The sequence below is a fragment of the Pseudogymnoascus verrucosus genome (assembly GCF_001662655.1).
Source record: "Pseudogymnoascus verrucosus strain UAMH 10579 unplaced genomic scaffold scaffold_58, whole genome shotgun sequence".
In the NCBI taxonomy this organism is placed as follows: domain Eukaryota; kingdom Fungi; phylum Ascomycota; class Leotiomycetes; order Thelebolales; family Thelebolaceae; genus Pseudogymnoascus; species Pseudogymnoascus verrucosus.
In genome coordinates this window covers 94244-110299 of record NW_017263709.1, presented here as the reverse complement: position 1 = coordinate 110299, position 16056 = coordinate 94244, and the positions used below count along the sequence as shown (strand labels likewise).

The 16056-nt window shown below is 51.7% G+C and overlaps 4 protein-coding genes across 4 annotated transcripts; 3 read left to right on the top strand and 1 right to left on the bottom strand.

Annotated features, from left to right (window-relative positions):
* Positions 1-495: 495 nt before the first annotated feature.
* On the bottom strand, positions 496-1803 carry VE01_09711 (uncharacterized protein; the record flags this gene model as incomplete). The annotated part of the gene is made up of 1 exon (XM_018279123.2): positions 496-1803. One exon carries the CDS (start codon positions 1801-1803, stop codon positions 592-594), a length of 1212 nt encoding a protein of 403 aa, XP_018126445.1. The 3' UTR covers positions 496-591.
* A 693-nt stretch (positions 1804-2496) lies between these two features.
* VE01_09710 (uncharacterized protein) lies at positions 2497-7630 on the top strand. Its single transcript, XM_018279122.2, has one exon. The coding sequence runs from the start codon at positions 2887-2889 to the stop codon at positions 7426-7428; it is 4542 nt and encodes a 1513-aa protein (XP_018126444.2). The 5' UTR covers positions 2497-2886; the 3' UTR covers positions 7429-7630.
* Positions 7631-9356: 1726 nt separating this feature from the next.
* On the top strand, positions 9357-11892 carry VE01_09709 (uncharacterized protein). The gene is made up of 4 exons (XM_018279121.2): positions 9357-10010; positions 10068-10172; positions 10224-10612; positions 10670-11892. Exons 1-4 carry the CDS (start codon positions 9855-9857, stop codon positions 11163-11165), a joined length of 1146 nt encoding a protein of 381 aa, XP_018126457.1. The 5' UTR covers positions 9357-9854; the 3' UTR covers positions 11166-11892.
* An 870-nt stretch (positions 11893-12762) lies between these two features.
* VE01_09708 (uncharacterized protein) lies at positions 12763-16018 on the top strand. The gene is made up of 3 exons (XM_018279120.2): positions 12763-13278; positions 13330-13809; positions 13861-16018. Exons 2-3 carry the CDS (start codon positions 13736-13738, stop codon positions 15854-15856), a joined length of 2070 nt encoding a protein of 689 aa, XP_018126458.1. The 5' UTR covers positions 12763-13278; positions 13330-13735; the 3' UTR covers positions 15857-16018.
* The last annotated feature ends 38 nt before the right edge of the window (positions 16019-16056 follow it).

The following is a 16056-nucleotide window of genomic DNA, read 5'->3' as shown; positions in this document are numbered from 1 at the left end:
AAGTAAAATACGTACGTAGCCACTAAAATTCGCAAGTACTTTTACATAGTAAATTATACATAAAGTGACTTAAGGTTATAAAAAGATAGAAATGTAGTAGATTTGTTTTAACAAAGACGTATATAAACTACCCTAAATTCTCTATTAGTATTCCTAAAATTTAATAGATAATATATATATGTATAATACTACTTATACTAGAAGCATTTAAAGTTTGTAAAATTATGAAGTTGTTAATTACTAAAAAGGATATAAAATAGTGTTTATATATAGGGTATAGAAAATAAGGAAAGTTGCGATGTTAGTAAATTACTACGTAAATTAAGCGTACGCATATCGCTTCCGACTATGATTAGTGACTATTAACATAAAAGATGGGAATAGCAACTGTCATAATAAGATGTAAGGATAGTGCCTATTAACACAAAAGAAGTAAATAGCGACTGTTACGATAAGATGCGAGGACAGAGGCCACAACTACGAGATATAGGAAGAGCGTCTATTCTCGTAGGACAACAGGACAGGATATGAGAGCCTATGATCACAAAACAAAAGAACAGCGCCTATAAACCTAAAATCCCTACATAGTCTCTATCCCTTAAGAACACTACGTGCAGCAGCCAACAACTCCCTCCTATCCTTTAGCGAATCCATGCCCTCGAAATCAAAATACCGCTGCGAAGAACACCCATGCTCAAAACGATCCATCGCCCACTTCCTCGTATACCACACATCCTTCCACCCCGTCCACTCCCTCTTCCCACTCCCCATCTCCCACCGCCCATTCGCAAAACCCACATCCATCCACCACGTGACGAACAGTCCCATCCCCAGGCCGCGGAACTTGCGACATCCGACACGCAGCACGGTGCGACAGCGCCGGCAAGAGACCATGTCCGAGATCGCGCGCAGCTTGGGGAACTGGCGCACTTGCTCTTGCACCTCCGCCGCCTTGCGGGCCATGGCGTTCTGGTAGCTGGCGGAGTGTGGGCAGGGGTGCACGGTGGGGTTGTAGTTGCCGTCGTCGCGGGGGAGGATCATGGAGACGCGGGTGCGCTGGTAGAGGGAGCCGGCGACGATGCGGTATTCCCAGGCGGATTGCGAGGTGATGCCGCCGTCGTAGGTGGTGGTGGCTGTGGAGCAGGGTTTGAGGTTTCGCAGGAGGGCGTAGGGACAGAGGTCGTGCTGGTCTAGGGTCATTGCTGTGTGGAAGATTTGGTGGCGGAAGGTGGGGGGGACGTAGGGGTGGTATTGGGCGTAAGCTTCGAGGCAGGGGGGGGTTGGGGAGGCGCTGCAGAGGGTCATGTAGGGGACGAGGCGGTTGCAGTAGAGGCAGAGGAGGCGGGGGGGGACGGCGGTGATGGGGTCGAGGGGTTGGTCGATCGCGGTGTATTTGAGGAGGCTGAGGAGCTCGGTGGGGGAGGCGCGGAGGGAGGCGAGGTATTCGGTTCCTGTCATGAGGCGGATGGAGAGGCAGGTGCTGGCGAAGGAGGCGGCGGCGGAGGGGGGGAGAAAGAAGGCGATGAGCTGGATTGTTTCTGGGGCGAGACGGCCGAGGGGGGAGTGGCCGAGGGATGGGGGCCGGGGTGGGGGTTGGGGGATGGCGACGAGAGGTTCGATACGGGGTTGGTGAGGGGGGGGGGCTTGGAGATGGGGGTAGCGGTGGATGAAGGCGGGGAGGCGGGGGTGGGTGAGGAGGTTTCTATGGCGGTGGAGGAGGGCGAAGAGGCGGCCGGGGAAGTGGTTGCGGACGATGACGAGGAGGAGGATGAGGACGGAGAGGACGGCTTGGGCGGAGCCCATTTTGCGATATTGAGGTATATGTGGAGGGTGAGGGGGATAGGGGCTGCGGCGGCAAGGACATGGGAGAGATAGGAACAGACAGTGAGATGACGTTATGAGATGGTTGGGACCTAGCTTGTGGGAAGAGATAGGAGATCATGTGAGAATGGTGGTTTGAAGTGGTATGATAGAGCTGGGCTGGCTAGGAACCAGCTGATGCTCCAGGAACAGCTCATGCTCCAGAATCAGCTCAGACCTTAGGAACAGATCATGCGCTAGGGGCAGCTCGTGGCCCAGGAACAGCTCATAGTGGCGCCATGTGGTGATTTGAGACTTCAGGGTCCAACTCCTCTCGGAGCCATTTGGGTTACTCACGCGGTACATATGCATATGGGGACTTCCATGCCGGAAAAAGGCTCGCACTGAAAACGAGACGGCCATGGCCCGGTATTGGAGTAATGTCTATATTGTAGTAACATGTTCGAACATTTGATAGGAATATACGACGAGACGTCGATGGTCCCTGCATGTCGGTCTGGGGAAATATTACTCCGCACGGTTGTCTCAGTAGCGCCAGCGCAGGGCGCGCTGATCGGCACGATCCATCGGGACGCCGGCGAATGAAAACGGAGAAATTAACGACCGAAGCGACAAACTTGACCCAAACTTGACCCTGAATGATCCAGGCCAGGGCAAATCAATAGCCGCGTTTAGTGCCCGTTTGTCACCCAATCGACTCTTGACGTCTTCTGTTTGTTTGTCCAGCGCATCGGATATCGCCCTTTCCAATCTTCGGCGTCCGACACAAATTGTTTATTGCTGGGTTTTCCAGCATGTCCTCTCTTTGATTTTCCTATTTCCATGTTTAGTAAAGGGACGTTGGTTTCCCTCTCGTCGACTTGTTCTTGCGTTTGTTGTCTCAGCGTTACAGCGTTGGTCGCCGCCGCCCATAGACGTCAATAGATACCCATACCCAGGTCAAAGACGGAAGGCCACAGAAACCCATCTCGATTTTCACCTCTCGCACAACATCTACGAACCCTGAACCCTACAACGACGGGACACCACAAAACCACGACACTCACGGCACAATGCGAGCTATTTATGCTGGATCTCCCGTCTTCGTCGAGGTTACATGACTTAGCAAATCCCCACTCAGCGATACAACAGCCATCCATCATGATGGCGAAGCACAAACGCGACATGTCTGCGTTCAGCATTCGAGATGCGCCGCCAGCCCTGCGCTTCTCGCCCACCTCGCTGCGGATGCGGCCACGATCGCCGTCGAAATCGCCCTGTCGACAACACACGCGCTCGCCGACCCGCTCGCGCATAACAGATGATATATTTGAGGATCTTTCTCCGGCGAGGATTCTGGAACGCTTCACCTCTGCGAGCGGCGAGCTGGCAAAGAGCATCGAAGCTTCGACCCCGGATCAGAAACAATTTGGGATAAGGGCTGCGGTGGCTAGCAAGAAGATTGAAGAATGGGCAAACGAGGTTGGAGGTTGGCCGTGGCCTACTATTGGGGCCGACGGATTTGTGATGCCAGAGAAAACGTATGGGATTTTTGGAGATCTGAAGGAAGATGATATGGGGTTGGAGGAGGAGGCTGATACGAAGGAATACTGGGGTAGCCTTCCTGCGCCCCTGGTCGAACTATACTCCAATCGGGTCTCGGAGATTTTTGACGACATGTTTGATCTGGACATTGAGGAGATCAAGAACAAGGTTCTCGATCTCGTTGCGACTGATGCGCAACCAGCAACTGCGACTGGTGAACATTCTCGTCCCACCACACCAGTGAAATCTAAATATACCCGACTCGACACCTTCACTGGTATGATCACCCACACCGTCCTCGATTCCCTGCCCAAGCTACACCGTTTGCGCCTGCTTCTCGATGTCTGGAGCATCCGCATCGACATTCTGCGTGACATCCCTTCTACCCTTGAATCCCTGCGAGACGCAGACACAATGCTGCAATCTGCGTGGGTGTCGCTTAAAGCTACAAACTCCAGCGGCGAAGAAATGATGCTCACACGCTCTGACTACGAAACTATGCAGGTGGCGCTTGGTGAGACAATCAGTGACACAGGGAAGATGATTGATTCGATGTTGGATCGGCTTGATGGGCGTGTTGATACGGTGCCCGGGCCGTGGCTGGATCAAATGGATGCCGTTGAGACGGATTATGGGAATTGGGCTATTGCAGCCGAGAGGAAAGTACAGGAGGGAGAGTGGGCAGTCAAGGCTGCCAAGAAGGCGGAGTTGGAGAAGTCTCTACAAATGCTCCAAGAATTGGCTGATCAACAGGCGGCTATGGCTGATGTTGGGACTGGAGACGAAGTGGCCATCGAAGAGGAGTGGGAGAAGGTACAAATAGAACAAGTTGCTGTGTCTGATCATGGGTCTATCCCTGCCACAACGGCGGAAAACATACCGATATCCGACGACCAAGTTCAGGAGTTACCAATAGGAAGCCTGGCAATATCTGACAATGGCTCTGACTTTGGCAACCCACTGGCCATGGAGTCACCCGCCACCAATGCACCACAATCGGATGTACCAAACACACTACAAGCTTATGCGGAGTCACCAGAGTCACGAAGCGACCGAGATTTCAATATTCCTTGGGGTTTCGATGGCCAAGATGATCGCTCTCCAACGGCCGGACGTGGTACGTATAAGCGAGGCGATGAGGCTGGAAGCCCTTCGCCGCCCGGTACAAGAGAGGATGCGGGAGGCTTTTGGACACCGTCCAGAGCCAGTCTTGAACCCAGTGAGAGGTCATTTCTCCTCGAACGAAGCCGAACGCCCTCCGTCAAGGGTCGAAACACTCCTCCCAGGCTGCCGTTGCCGTACCGAATTCACACTGAGGGCTCTCGGCCCGGATCGCCAGAAGCCATCCATTCCATGGCAGCGTCTCCATCACCGACAGGGAGCTCAAACCTCCGGCCTTTTATTCTGGGCACTAGCGCCGTTGTTAGTTCACAGCCGCCGTCGCCAATTATCCCACGAGGCAGGAGCAGTCGAAACTCGGTCGCGCCTTCCGGCTGGGATGTTGGAGACTCCCAAAGTGTGGGGTCAGGCAACCCAACATCAAGACGTGATTCTCAAACTTCACCCACATCACCAATATTCCCTTCATTCAGAGGGAGTCCCCTATTCCCTGGCTCGCGCTCATCATCGATCAGTCTTCGTCCAAGCACAAGCAAAATAAGGTCACAAACACTATTCGGCGACGAGGAAGAGCTTGCCTTGCTGGCAGCTGCGAGTGACCGCGCCGCTCAAATGTTAAGTACCCCACCAGCTCGCACAGGTCATACCGCAAATGAGCGCAAGAGTTCGCCAAGGCCGCACATCCCCACGTCAGATCCATTTACGGACGTCCCACAGCTGGTGCCCACGCCTACAACGCAGGCTGAGGCCCCGCTTACTCCTCCGCCAATGGCCGCTTCAGAGTCTATGCATGCAATCATGTCACCATCAAACCAACCTGCTCTTACGCGCCAATTTTCCGACGATGAATGCCCGCCGAGTCCGTCAAAGAGAACTATATTGGACGATGGGGGCACACCGCGTAGTCCCAAGAAGGGCAAGAAACCGCCCAAAGAGCGGAGGCTGTCTTTATTATCGATGAGTGACGACGATGATGAGAACCCACGGAGCTCAGCAAATAGACCAGCGTTACAACCAGGATGGCCTGGACTACAAGAGAGTGCGCCAAAATTTGAAATGAGAAGCCCCTGGGCACGAAATAAGAACTCTGAGTCGACGTCTTCTACCAGGAGGAATTCTACAGCCAGCCTCGGCGAGAAAGACCCCCAAAAGAGGTCTGGTGCGCCCAGTACACCTCTGGAGAAAGCGTCTGCGTTTTCTGCCCAACGTGACGGGGCAGATACCTCTCCTGAGCCACAATCTACCCATCAAACAGCTAAGGTTGTCATCGACGATGTTTTCGTCACTCAAGAGCAGGATTATAAAGAAATTTCAGCCGCACCACATACCCCCACAGATCTGGAGCATGCCACCTCTAATCCAAATCCGAATACTCACGGATCTGGGGCATCGGTCAGCTTTAAAGCTATAATAACCCCAGTCGAGGATGCATGTGACGATTGGCCTCGATTTTCAGACTCAGAAAACCCCATCAAGGTATCACCACCAACAAGCGCCAGTAATGAGGAGGAAATTCCGCCCATGGTCAAGGAAGATTCCCTAATGGACTATCAAGTCGATGGTGGCAGATCCTATGATTTGGACAATTCTCGCCATGGGAGCGTCGTGTCATTCGGTTCCAACGATACTGTTTTCAAAGCCCATAGCCGCGCAGATTCCGCAGGCAAACTGCCCGTGCTCAATAACATCATGACATTTGAATCGCCTCGCATCGTTGAAGATCTGGCTTCCGATGACGGCTATGATTTAGACTTCTCGCCGTCCACGCGTCGGACAATACTGTATAGTAACGACATCCGCCAGAGCATTGAAGAAGATTACAGCGAGCCAGGGACACCGGTTTTTTCGGTGCCGCCTAACCTCGATTTCTATGCCGCGGAGGACACAGAGTTAGATGCGTCTGTCGCTGAGCCGTTAGTGTCGGTGGATAAATTGGCATTGGAGGCTCCAAGTTTTACAAATGTTGATGTTGATCTTCAATATTCACAAGCAAGCCCTACAAAAATTTCCGACGATCAGCTTCAACAACAAATAAGCGAAATTCTAGAGTCTATTCCAGCAAAGATCGAGCTGAGCAATGCCCCGATCCCTCCACAGAAGTCCCCCATGAAGCCAAAGCACACCATCAGGAAGCGCCCGTCCCGCCCGACTCTCAGCCCCGCATCTCGACCAAGTTATTCAAGAGCACCAACACCATCTTTCACTCTTGCACCGGCCAAAACTCGGCTATCCCGCCCACGGCAACAGGGCAATTCCGACATCCAACTCTACCATTTGATGCGGAGCACTGGCGACCCACCAATTAAACTCTTTGTGCGTCTCGTGGGCGAGAGAGGCGAGCGCGTAATGGTCCGCGTCGGCGGTGGTTGGGCTGATCTTGGCGAATATCTGAAGGAATACTCTAGCCATCACGGGCGGCGCGCCGAGCGCTCTGGCGAAATCCAAGTTGAGCTCCCAACCGACGCCAGGCCCCGCATGGGTAGCATTGGGAGCTTGAACCCCGCACCGGGTATGCTGCGCACGGGCCCTAATGGGAATGTCTGGTCTAGCCCTGGAAGCCGCCCTGGATCATCGATGGGCAGTCGTCCCGGTTCGAGCTTGCAGGTGCGCAAGCGTGGCGCGAGGGTCTCGGACGTGGCTGATAGCAGGGAAAACTCTGTGCGCTCACCGTCTATGCCGCTACCATTCACGAGCACAACGCTACGGGCGAATGCAGCTAGGGGACAGACGCCGCCGGCCCGCTCCGTCTCGCGCCAGGCTTGGAGCGTGGGGCCTGACGGCGAGGAGGTTCATCTTGGGCCTTCGGGACCGAAGAATAAGAAGGGAGAGATGGACGAGGGACGCAAGAGGTGGGTCGACGGAGTTGTGGAGAAGGTGCGTCAGGTGAGCGTGGAGAGCAGTCAAGAAGGATTCGGGGCGCTTGGACAGGTTGGAGGAACGAGGAGGGTGTTTCGAAAGGGCTGATGGTTTGGGAGGGTAATAATGGGGCCGAGGGATAGTTCCGGCACGTCGTATCGATGGTCAGCGTCAGTATAGAAGACCTAGACGGAAACGGAAACGGACAGGCGAAGGATTTTTTGGCAAGGCGGAGTCTGCATTTGCTATGTTTTGAGATTATACCCATGAGCTTCTGAGAGCTGAATTAAGAGAACCTTGCACTTTAACAGAGTTCTGACATTTTGCTGCTTGTGATTTGATAAATGTTTTGTTTCGAGCGCCAGCGTTTCCATGCACGGACTTCTGGCACCGAAGGTGTGGACGAGGACCGTGCACATCAGGTAAGGTTTTCAGCAAACTTGTTCAAAAACAAGGCACTCAGTCGCTCCGACTCGGTCCGGGCTGCGATTGTTATATTATAGCTGTATTATAGACCTTTGAAAGGCTTCTTAAAAGGAAATAGATCCAAAAAGAGATATAATTCATTAGCATTAATTCTCAACTACGCACGGTCCCTCTTCAGAGTTGTAGTCGGGCACAAGTGAGGATTGGCACCTAGGCGCCCAGCATTTACTGTCTGGAGATAACGGAAGGAACACTACTGCCTCCTTTTGTGCCTCCGAGGGGCTGTCAATGAGGTATGTGGGTTGCTTCGGTGAAAGGCCGGCTTCAGTAGCTCTCGCCGATCTGTGCCTTTCTGGCACAACGCGGAACTAATGGAATGATGAAGGTATGAAGGTCCCACGGCGGTAAAATTAGCACTATTAAGGGGCTTATTGTCTCAAAAATGACGGCGACGATCTTACCTTCACTTACTGCACCTCGGCCTTCACCTAGTTTTTTGATGGTGGTTTCGAGAAAGTACGCCATTGACGTCGGCAAGTTACAATCCATGAATACGGTCAGCTTTCCATATAGTTTATCTCCGATCCCTTGTAAAAAGATTCAGATGCTTCCTGTCAGACTCGTAATCGTAGCGGCCCTTGTATAATGCATCACAGACATCTTGTTGGCCGACCGGTTTAGGAAGCGGCTGTCCTAGTGACCTGACAGCTTGGAGCTTTTGGGGCGAGTGCCATCTGGGGCGAGTGCCATTGTTAGTTAGGTCCACAAACCGCTGTAACACAACCCGCTATGTAACACCGGCATATGCCTACTAATACTAATATAGGTAGGGCGCCGGTAATGGCGGTAGAGTGGTCGTGGGTTCTTAGGCAGCTCTGGGCAACCTTCAGTGGCTCTCACTCTTCAACACAGGAATCCTCCAAAACTCAGGCCTCAACCCTGCCTAGTGTAGGTAAGGTAACGTCTATTCTCACATTCGCCGACAGGGCTTCTAATTGGTTATCTACATCTATCATGCAGGTGTGGGGCACGATGGGCCACAATAGTCTTGGCTAGGGTATAGTGTCTTGGCTAAACAGTCTTTAGCCACGCACGCACCCCTTCCGGAGATGTTCGGGCATAATATGGAGCATTTTTGTGGTATTGTTCACACAGTATTGTCTATCTTTCCCCTTTCCCCGCATTTCTAGGCTCGTGTTGAATTGCCGGGTCCCTGGACTTCCTTCCAGGCCTTACTGATCCTTCCAACGACGCCACCCATGCCGTTCGTATTGCACATTATTATGTATATTATGTATTGTATAGATGGGACGGGACAAGGTAATGGCAACCACCATACACACATTTGTGCTACGCACGGAACACACACGGAACATAACGGAATAGCTACCCATGAACATAAGCCTGGTATTCGGAGATGCTTCTGTGAACAGTCTAAACAGTCGGTACAATATTTCCAGGTTTGTACTCATGCTTACATGCCATCAACTTCTGCCGAGGTTTTACCGCTATATAGAAATTCAGAAACATCAGCGTAAAGGGTCTGAGCGTCAAAGCGGGAGACCAAAGATCCTTTCTTTGTCGGGTCAAAAGTGGGCCAGAGATTAAAATGGAAATAGCAAAGCAATAGCACATTCCATCCAGTTGGTTCGTCAATCTTTGGCCCGTCTTGTCCATGGTAAGCGATTATCATGCCGCAATCCACAGAGCTAGTGATCCCATGTAGCAATTATGTGCCGCACTCCAAGAAAACCAGAAAAACGCCTCCCCCCTCTCCCCTGATCAGCACGGCCAATCTCCTGCTCTGGATTTGCCTAGATTTACCTAGGTACATTACCTAGTGCCTCAGGGACCGCTGCGGGGTCCATTATGGTGGCACACCGGGCGAAGCACAAATCGGGATTCTCCACAAACGGCACACGCGACAGATGGTAACGGTATGGAGATGAGCGGCATGATAAGAAGACTGGAGTGTGTATATGTCTGGGCCCAAACCCACCATCTTCATCAAATTCGCAATTCGCAATTCCACTCGACCATTGCCCAACGCCTGTCGAAGACATCAAGTTTGAGTATTGTGACGTCTCTGACGTCTCGCTCTATTCGTCATGGGAATCACGCCAGCTGGTCGAGGACCGGAACTCCTCGGGACGGTTGGCTTGTTCGTTGCATTGAGTACCATCGCAATTATCTTACGATGCTATACTCGGATATGTATTGTCAAGAGTTTTGGACTCGACGACTACACTGCCCTCGCCGCTTGGGTACGCCATATTTTCCAATCTCCAATGTGATTTGCACAAAGGCTAACAAGACACAAGATTCTTTTCATCTTGTACAGCACCTTCGCTATGTCGGGCGTTCATAATGGAACTGGCCAGCATGCTGTTGATATTCCTAAGGAGGTGCTTCCAGTGGGCTTAAAGGTAAGAAATTCCTATTGGCAAGACGAGGGCTTGGGCTAATCTCGTTCCCAGTGGTGGTGGGCATGCGAACCTGCCTACATCTTGACTTGTATGGCACTAAAACTCAGCATTGGAATCTTCTTGCTCCGAATCGCCGTCGTCAGGACCCATAAAATTATCATCTGGACTGTCATTATCGTCACAGAGACATACTCTACGTTTTTCTTCCTCCTTTTCGTCCTACAATGTCGTCCCTCGGCATATTTCTGGACTCAGTACACTGGTGGATCGGGCACCTGCATCGACCCGAAGATCACTGTCCAGGCTTTCTACGGCTACTCTGCAATCTCCTGTATCGGTGACTGGACAGTTGGCATCCTTCCTGCCTTCATGGTTTGGAACCTGCAAATGAATCGCCGCACCAAGCTCTCCGTCGCTGCTATTCTTGCCGTCGGCTGCATGTAAGCATCCTCCACCTCCTTTCTGCAAATCCCACATCAGACCTAACCCATCCCTAGTGCTTCAACCGCTACAATCATCCGCATTCCATTCATCAGCGGCATGGCCGACATTAACGACTTCCTCTACTCCACTATGGACGTTGCCATCTGGTCCACCGTTGAGGTCGGCATCGGAATTGTCGCTTCCGCCGCCGCCACTCTGCGCCCGCTCTTCCGTGTTTTCTTCGCCGGTAGCAAGGCTGTTAATGGTGGCAGCTCCGCCCCAGCCTCGAGCCATTGGCCGAAATCGGGTTATATCCGCAGCAGGGACGCGAACGAAGCGTTTGCGCTCCGCAGCGATATTAGCAAGACCGGTGGCGTCACAACGGTCATCCAGGGGGATGTGGATATGGAGAGCGGGCACATGAAGAGGGAATCGCATGATGGGAATGCGAACCCGGCGGGGTGGAACAACAGCGATGCACAGTTGAGGGGGAACAGCAGTGACGAAGAGCCACCGGCCTGGAAGGGAGGGATTGTGAAGACCACGGGCATGACGCAGACAAGGCATTAAGTTTACTGTTAGGATTGGTGTGTGCGATTATACCTGCGATGATACCATTTTTTATGCTAACTAATTTACTTGATTCCAAAATGAACTATTCACAAATTGTTTCTTGGTCTTATTGATGCTGATATCCTTGCTAGGATTCGCGGGTTGTTGGTTTGCAGTTGCTGAATGTGGAAGGTCTGGCACGGTCCATTCATCCTTCATCCTGGGAGGCGGATGCCATGCTTTTTGCCCTGGAAGACTGATAGCATGGTAGGGGTCAGATCTAGGGAAGATAAGATGGAAATGCATGTGCGTAGGGTGCCCTGGTTCTTCCATGTGTTTGTGTGATGGTGACCAGAGTGCCGTGGGTTACATCGTCTTGGACTTCCCAATTCGTCTATCTTGTGCCTATCTTATTTACATGGGACCTATATTATAGGGTCTGCGCTATGCATGAAAACATCAAAGCGGCGGCAGACGGCTGTCTCACTGCTATACCACCTTCGTCCCAGCTGGGACATACTGGCCATGGCTTGCGTCACGTCGTCGGGGAACCAACCCCAAACCAATCCACGGGACCGCACCGCTTTCTTCCCCAAGGGGTTCTGCCCAAGCCCACCAGTCCCCAACGGTTTCTTGGCCGACCTGCTTTGGAGAAAGTTGTGCAAGTACCTATACGCGTAACTTTATAAATGCGCTTTGTCGCATATACTTTGTCTATTTACATGAATCTATATCAAAACTTATATGGCTCGTTACTGCTAGGACGCTGAATCGCGCTGACTGTAATAAACCATAAGTAACTCATGCCGATCGATGCGGTTGACCCCGAATTTCAAACCTAGACCATGATCTAGCTCCGACGTTCACCCCTTAGACCAGCGGTCTCGAACTGCTGATCGTAGCTTCCTAAATGTGAACCGGAGATCACTGTGAACCAATATATGTTACACGGCAACAAGCCGTGTTATGGCGCAAAAAAAACGGCACAAAACCATCATTGCATCCATCCATACGACAGGGGATGAAAGCCAAAAACGTAGTACAGGCAAGGCCAGCCGAGGTTAAGAGGGGTAAAAAATCGACTCCATGTGCCAAGACCCCATATTGAGAACGTACCATTCCAATGTATACTCTGCAATAATCCCTACCACCACTTCCAACTTTATACCATGGACTTCGAAGTATTCTAGAAAAACGCACCTTTGCACGCCTCTCCATATCTTACATTCTAGCCTTCATGCCCGCAGGTGGACTCTCGAAGAAATTTTCTATTTAAATCGGACTGCAATTTGCAGTGGGCTATTGGAATTCGTAGTGCTATCGATCCGGGCCTAGCGCGTCTTATAGTATGACCATCTCTGGCAGCGGAAGGCGAAACAGCCCCTCTTTGCCACGCGAAACCCCCGAGCCGTCTCTCTTTTGTCCCTCTTTTTGTCCCCTTTTTGGCCATACGAAACACCTACTAACAGCCCCTCTTTTGGCCAAGAGATGCACGCGGCAACACCCCTCCTTAGTACGTCACTATATTGGTATAGATCGGCATATCGCTGCATAATAGCACAATGACCGAGGCACACTACAACTCCAACCCCACGTCCTATGCGGCTGCGCATACCACAAAAGTCGAAATAATGGAGAACTGCCATGAGTACAGGTGGAGGCAATCCTGACTTCGGCGCTTCTTCTTTTGTTGGGGGAACGTTGCCCCACGTGCTAAACAAGACCCGTTCCAGCATCAATCATCTCCGAAGCTCCCGTTACTCTAGATGTGGTGTCCGGTGGGATTGTCTCCCGTTAGACGTTTGGTTTGGTTTTCGGTAGTTGTCAGAAGGCATAGTAGGAGCGCAAGTACAGTCTGAATACGAGGACTGACATAGAGTCAGGGGAGACTAGGTCAAGAAGGTTTCTCCACTTCTGTCGATATAGTATATCCCGCCAAGTCGATACCCCAACGGCTGACACTTTCGTCGAACCCTTATATTCTGCGGCACCAAAACCCCTCCTCATAGCAGAGTTGTGCTCGATAAACTGCTATACTCGAACAGGGGCCAGCTATATCACATTGCCATTCCAACAATGCGTTGTAATTATAATCCACATGATACAGTGTGGAGATGGCCATTGTTGGCACGTGGGTAACACGTTTACACCGTCTTTATCAAAGTTGCTAAGCAATTATAAGCCAGCCCACATGACATGGAGATAGCCACTGTCAACACGGTCGTGGCATATGTTTCTGAGAGGCATTCGAACAGGGGTAAACGGATTGCGTCGTTTTTGTCAAGGTTGCTCTGTAATTACAACCCACGCAATATTGAGATAGGCATTGTTGGCACAGGGGTAACTCGATCACATCGTTTGCATTGAGGCTGCACTGCAACTATAACCCACACAATATGGAGATTGGCCACTATCGGCACCGCCGTGGCATGGGCGTTGCACCACCTGTTCCCATTCTACATCATTAGTCTTGGCCGTTAACTTTTTAGAAGTGAAGGCAGTGCCATCCTACATAAAGGCCAGGCTCCCCGTTAACAGCTAGGACAAGATTTTCTTCGGCCCTGGGAACTCTGCGTCCATCCTTCACAATGCTCGTCCTTCGTACCATCAGCTTCTTTGCGATTGCTGCCAGTTTGGTTGCATCTGTCCCAACGACTTCCGAGTAAGTCAATTGCCGCACATCCGGCTGCCTCTGTTCTAACCACTTCAATAGTAAATCCGAGAAGCGCGATGCCAGCGCTGCGGACTTGGGCAGTTATGAATACATTGTTGTAGGATCTGGTGCCGGAGGTGGAACGCTTGCCGCACGTCTTGCTGTCAATGGCGCCAAGGTCCTCCTCCTCGAGGCAGGCGACGACCAGGGCGAAAGCGTTCAGGAATCGATCCCAGCTTTCTTCGCGGCCGCGAGCGAATACGAGCCAATGTCCTGGGATTTCTTCGTTCGCCATTACCCCGATGATGCCAGAGAGAAACTCAACAGCAAGGCCACTTACGAAACTCCTTCGGGCGAGACGTACGTCGGGACAAGTCCCCCTGAAGGATCTACCTTTAAGGGCATCTGGTACCCAAGAGCAGCTACTCTCGGTGGATGCGCTGCTCATAACGCTTTGGTCACGGTCTATCCTCACCAAGAGGATTGGAGCCATATTCAAGGGCTGACTGGAGACGCTTCCTGGTCTCCAGCAAACATGCGCAAGTATTGGAAACGCCTTGAGGATAACCAATACCTCGCCAATGCTAGCGCTATTCAGAAGGCTGGCCATGGATTTGACGGTTGGCTCGGTGTCAGCCAGGCGGCTGACGAGCTCCTCATGCAGGACCCCAAGCTCACTGCCATATACAGTGCAGTCAACGCTGTGACGCTTGGCACCAAACAGAAGACAATTAAGACTCAATCGGACCTAGCGAAAATCTTCCCCATTGACATGAACACCGACTATCTTGGTCGCGATTCTATTGATGGCGTCTATCGCCTTCCCATTGCGGCCAAAGATAGCATTCGAAGCAGCCCACGCGATTTTTTGCTTGCCACTGCCAACGCCGTCAACGCTGATGGCTCCAAGAAATACGCATTGGAGATCAAGCTCAACACCTTTGTCACCAAGATCCGCTTCTCCAACGACACGACGCCAGTTGCAATTGGCGTTGACTTCTTGGATGGCGCTAGCCAGTACAGTGCTGACCCCCGCGCATCTTCAGCGACTGCCGGAACTCCCGGATCCGTCGATGCAACCCGAGAAGTTATCCTCTCCGCTGGTGTTTTCAACACTCCCCAGATCCTGAAGTTGTCCGGAATCGGTCCTGCTGACGAGCTGCAAAGCTTCGGGATTGATGTCGTTGCCGATCTGCCAGGTGTTGGAACTAATCTCCAAGATCATTATGAGATTTCCACTGTTGTCAAGTACGACACCGATTTCAAATTCCTTGAGGGCTGCACCTTTCTTTCCACGGCCGACGATGCCTGTTACGCAAAGTATACCACCGGCAGCAATGTTGCTGGAGGAAAGGGTACTTATGGCACAAATCTTATTCCCGTCGCGGCAATCCGTAAATCCACTGTTGCCAACGGACAAAGAGACACGTTCCTCTTCGGCGGCCCTATTAAATTCTGGGGATATTTCCAGGGCTACACTGCTGCAGCACTTGCGGACCACCAGCATTTCTCCTGGCTCTCCCTAAAGGCGCATGAGCACAACAAGGCCGGAACTGTGACTCTCCGATCAACCAACCCGCTTGACATGCCATCTATTAACTTCAACTACTTTGATGCTGGTACCGCAGGCGCTGAGGACCTCGACTTGCAGCCACAGGTGGAGGGTATTGCGTGGATGCGCAAGCTCTACAAGAACATTGCTGCACCGAACAATGATTTCACGGAAGTCATTCCCGGTCCAGATGTTACCACAGACGAGGAGGTCAAGGAGTTCATCAAGAACGAATCTTGGGGTCATCACGCTAGCAGCACCGTAAAGATCGGTGAGGCCAGCGATCCTATGGCTGTTCTAGATGGAAATTTCAGAGTCCGTGGTGTCAAGGGTCTCCGTGTCGTCGACGCCAGTGTTTTCCCACAGGTCCCAGGGTTCTTCCCTGTTGCCTCTGTGTATATGATTGGTGAAAAGGCTGCAGATGTCATTTTGGCAGACGCTGCCAGCAGCACCGCCGGGTTGTCAATCGACTTGGATTTGGACGTCTCTGTTGTTGTGGGATAAAGTCGAACGTCCGAGCTACAAATTAGACAGCATATAGATCTCGGAATCTACCTCCAAGTTAATGTTCCAAAAACTTAACCGTATTCTGCATTTGATAAGTTGTGGCACATGTTTGAGCAACGAGCAACATGATACCGTCCTATCAGTTATAATTATGTGAGCAATAATAGTACAAGGGTTATAGGATAATGACTAATATA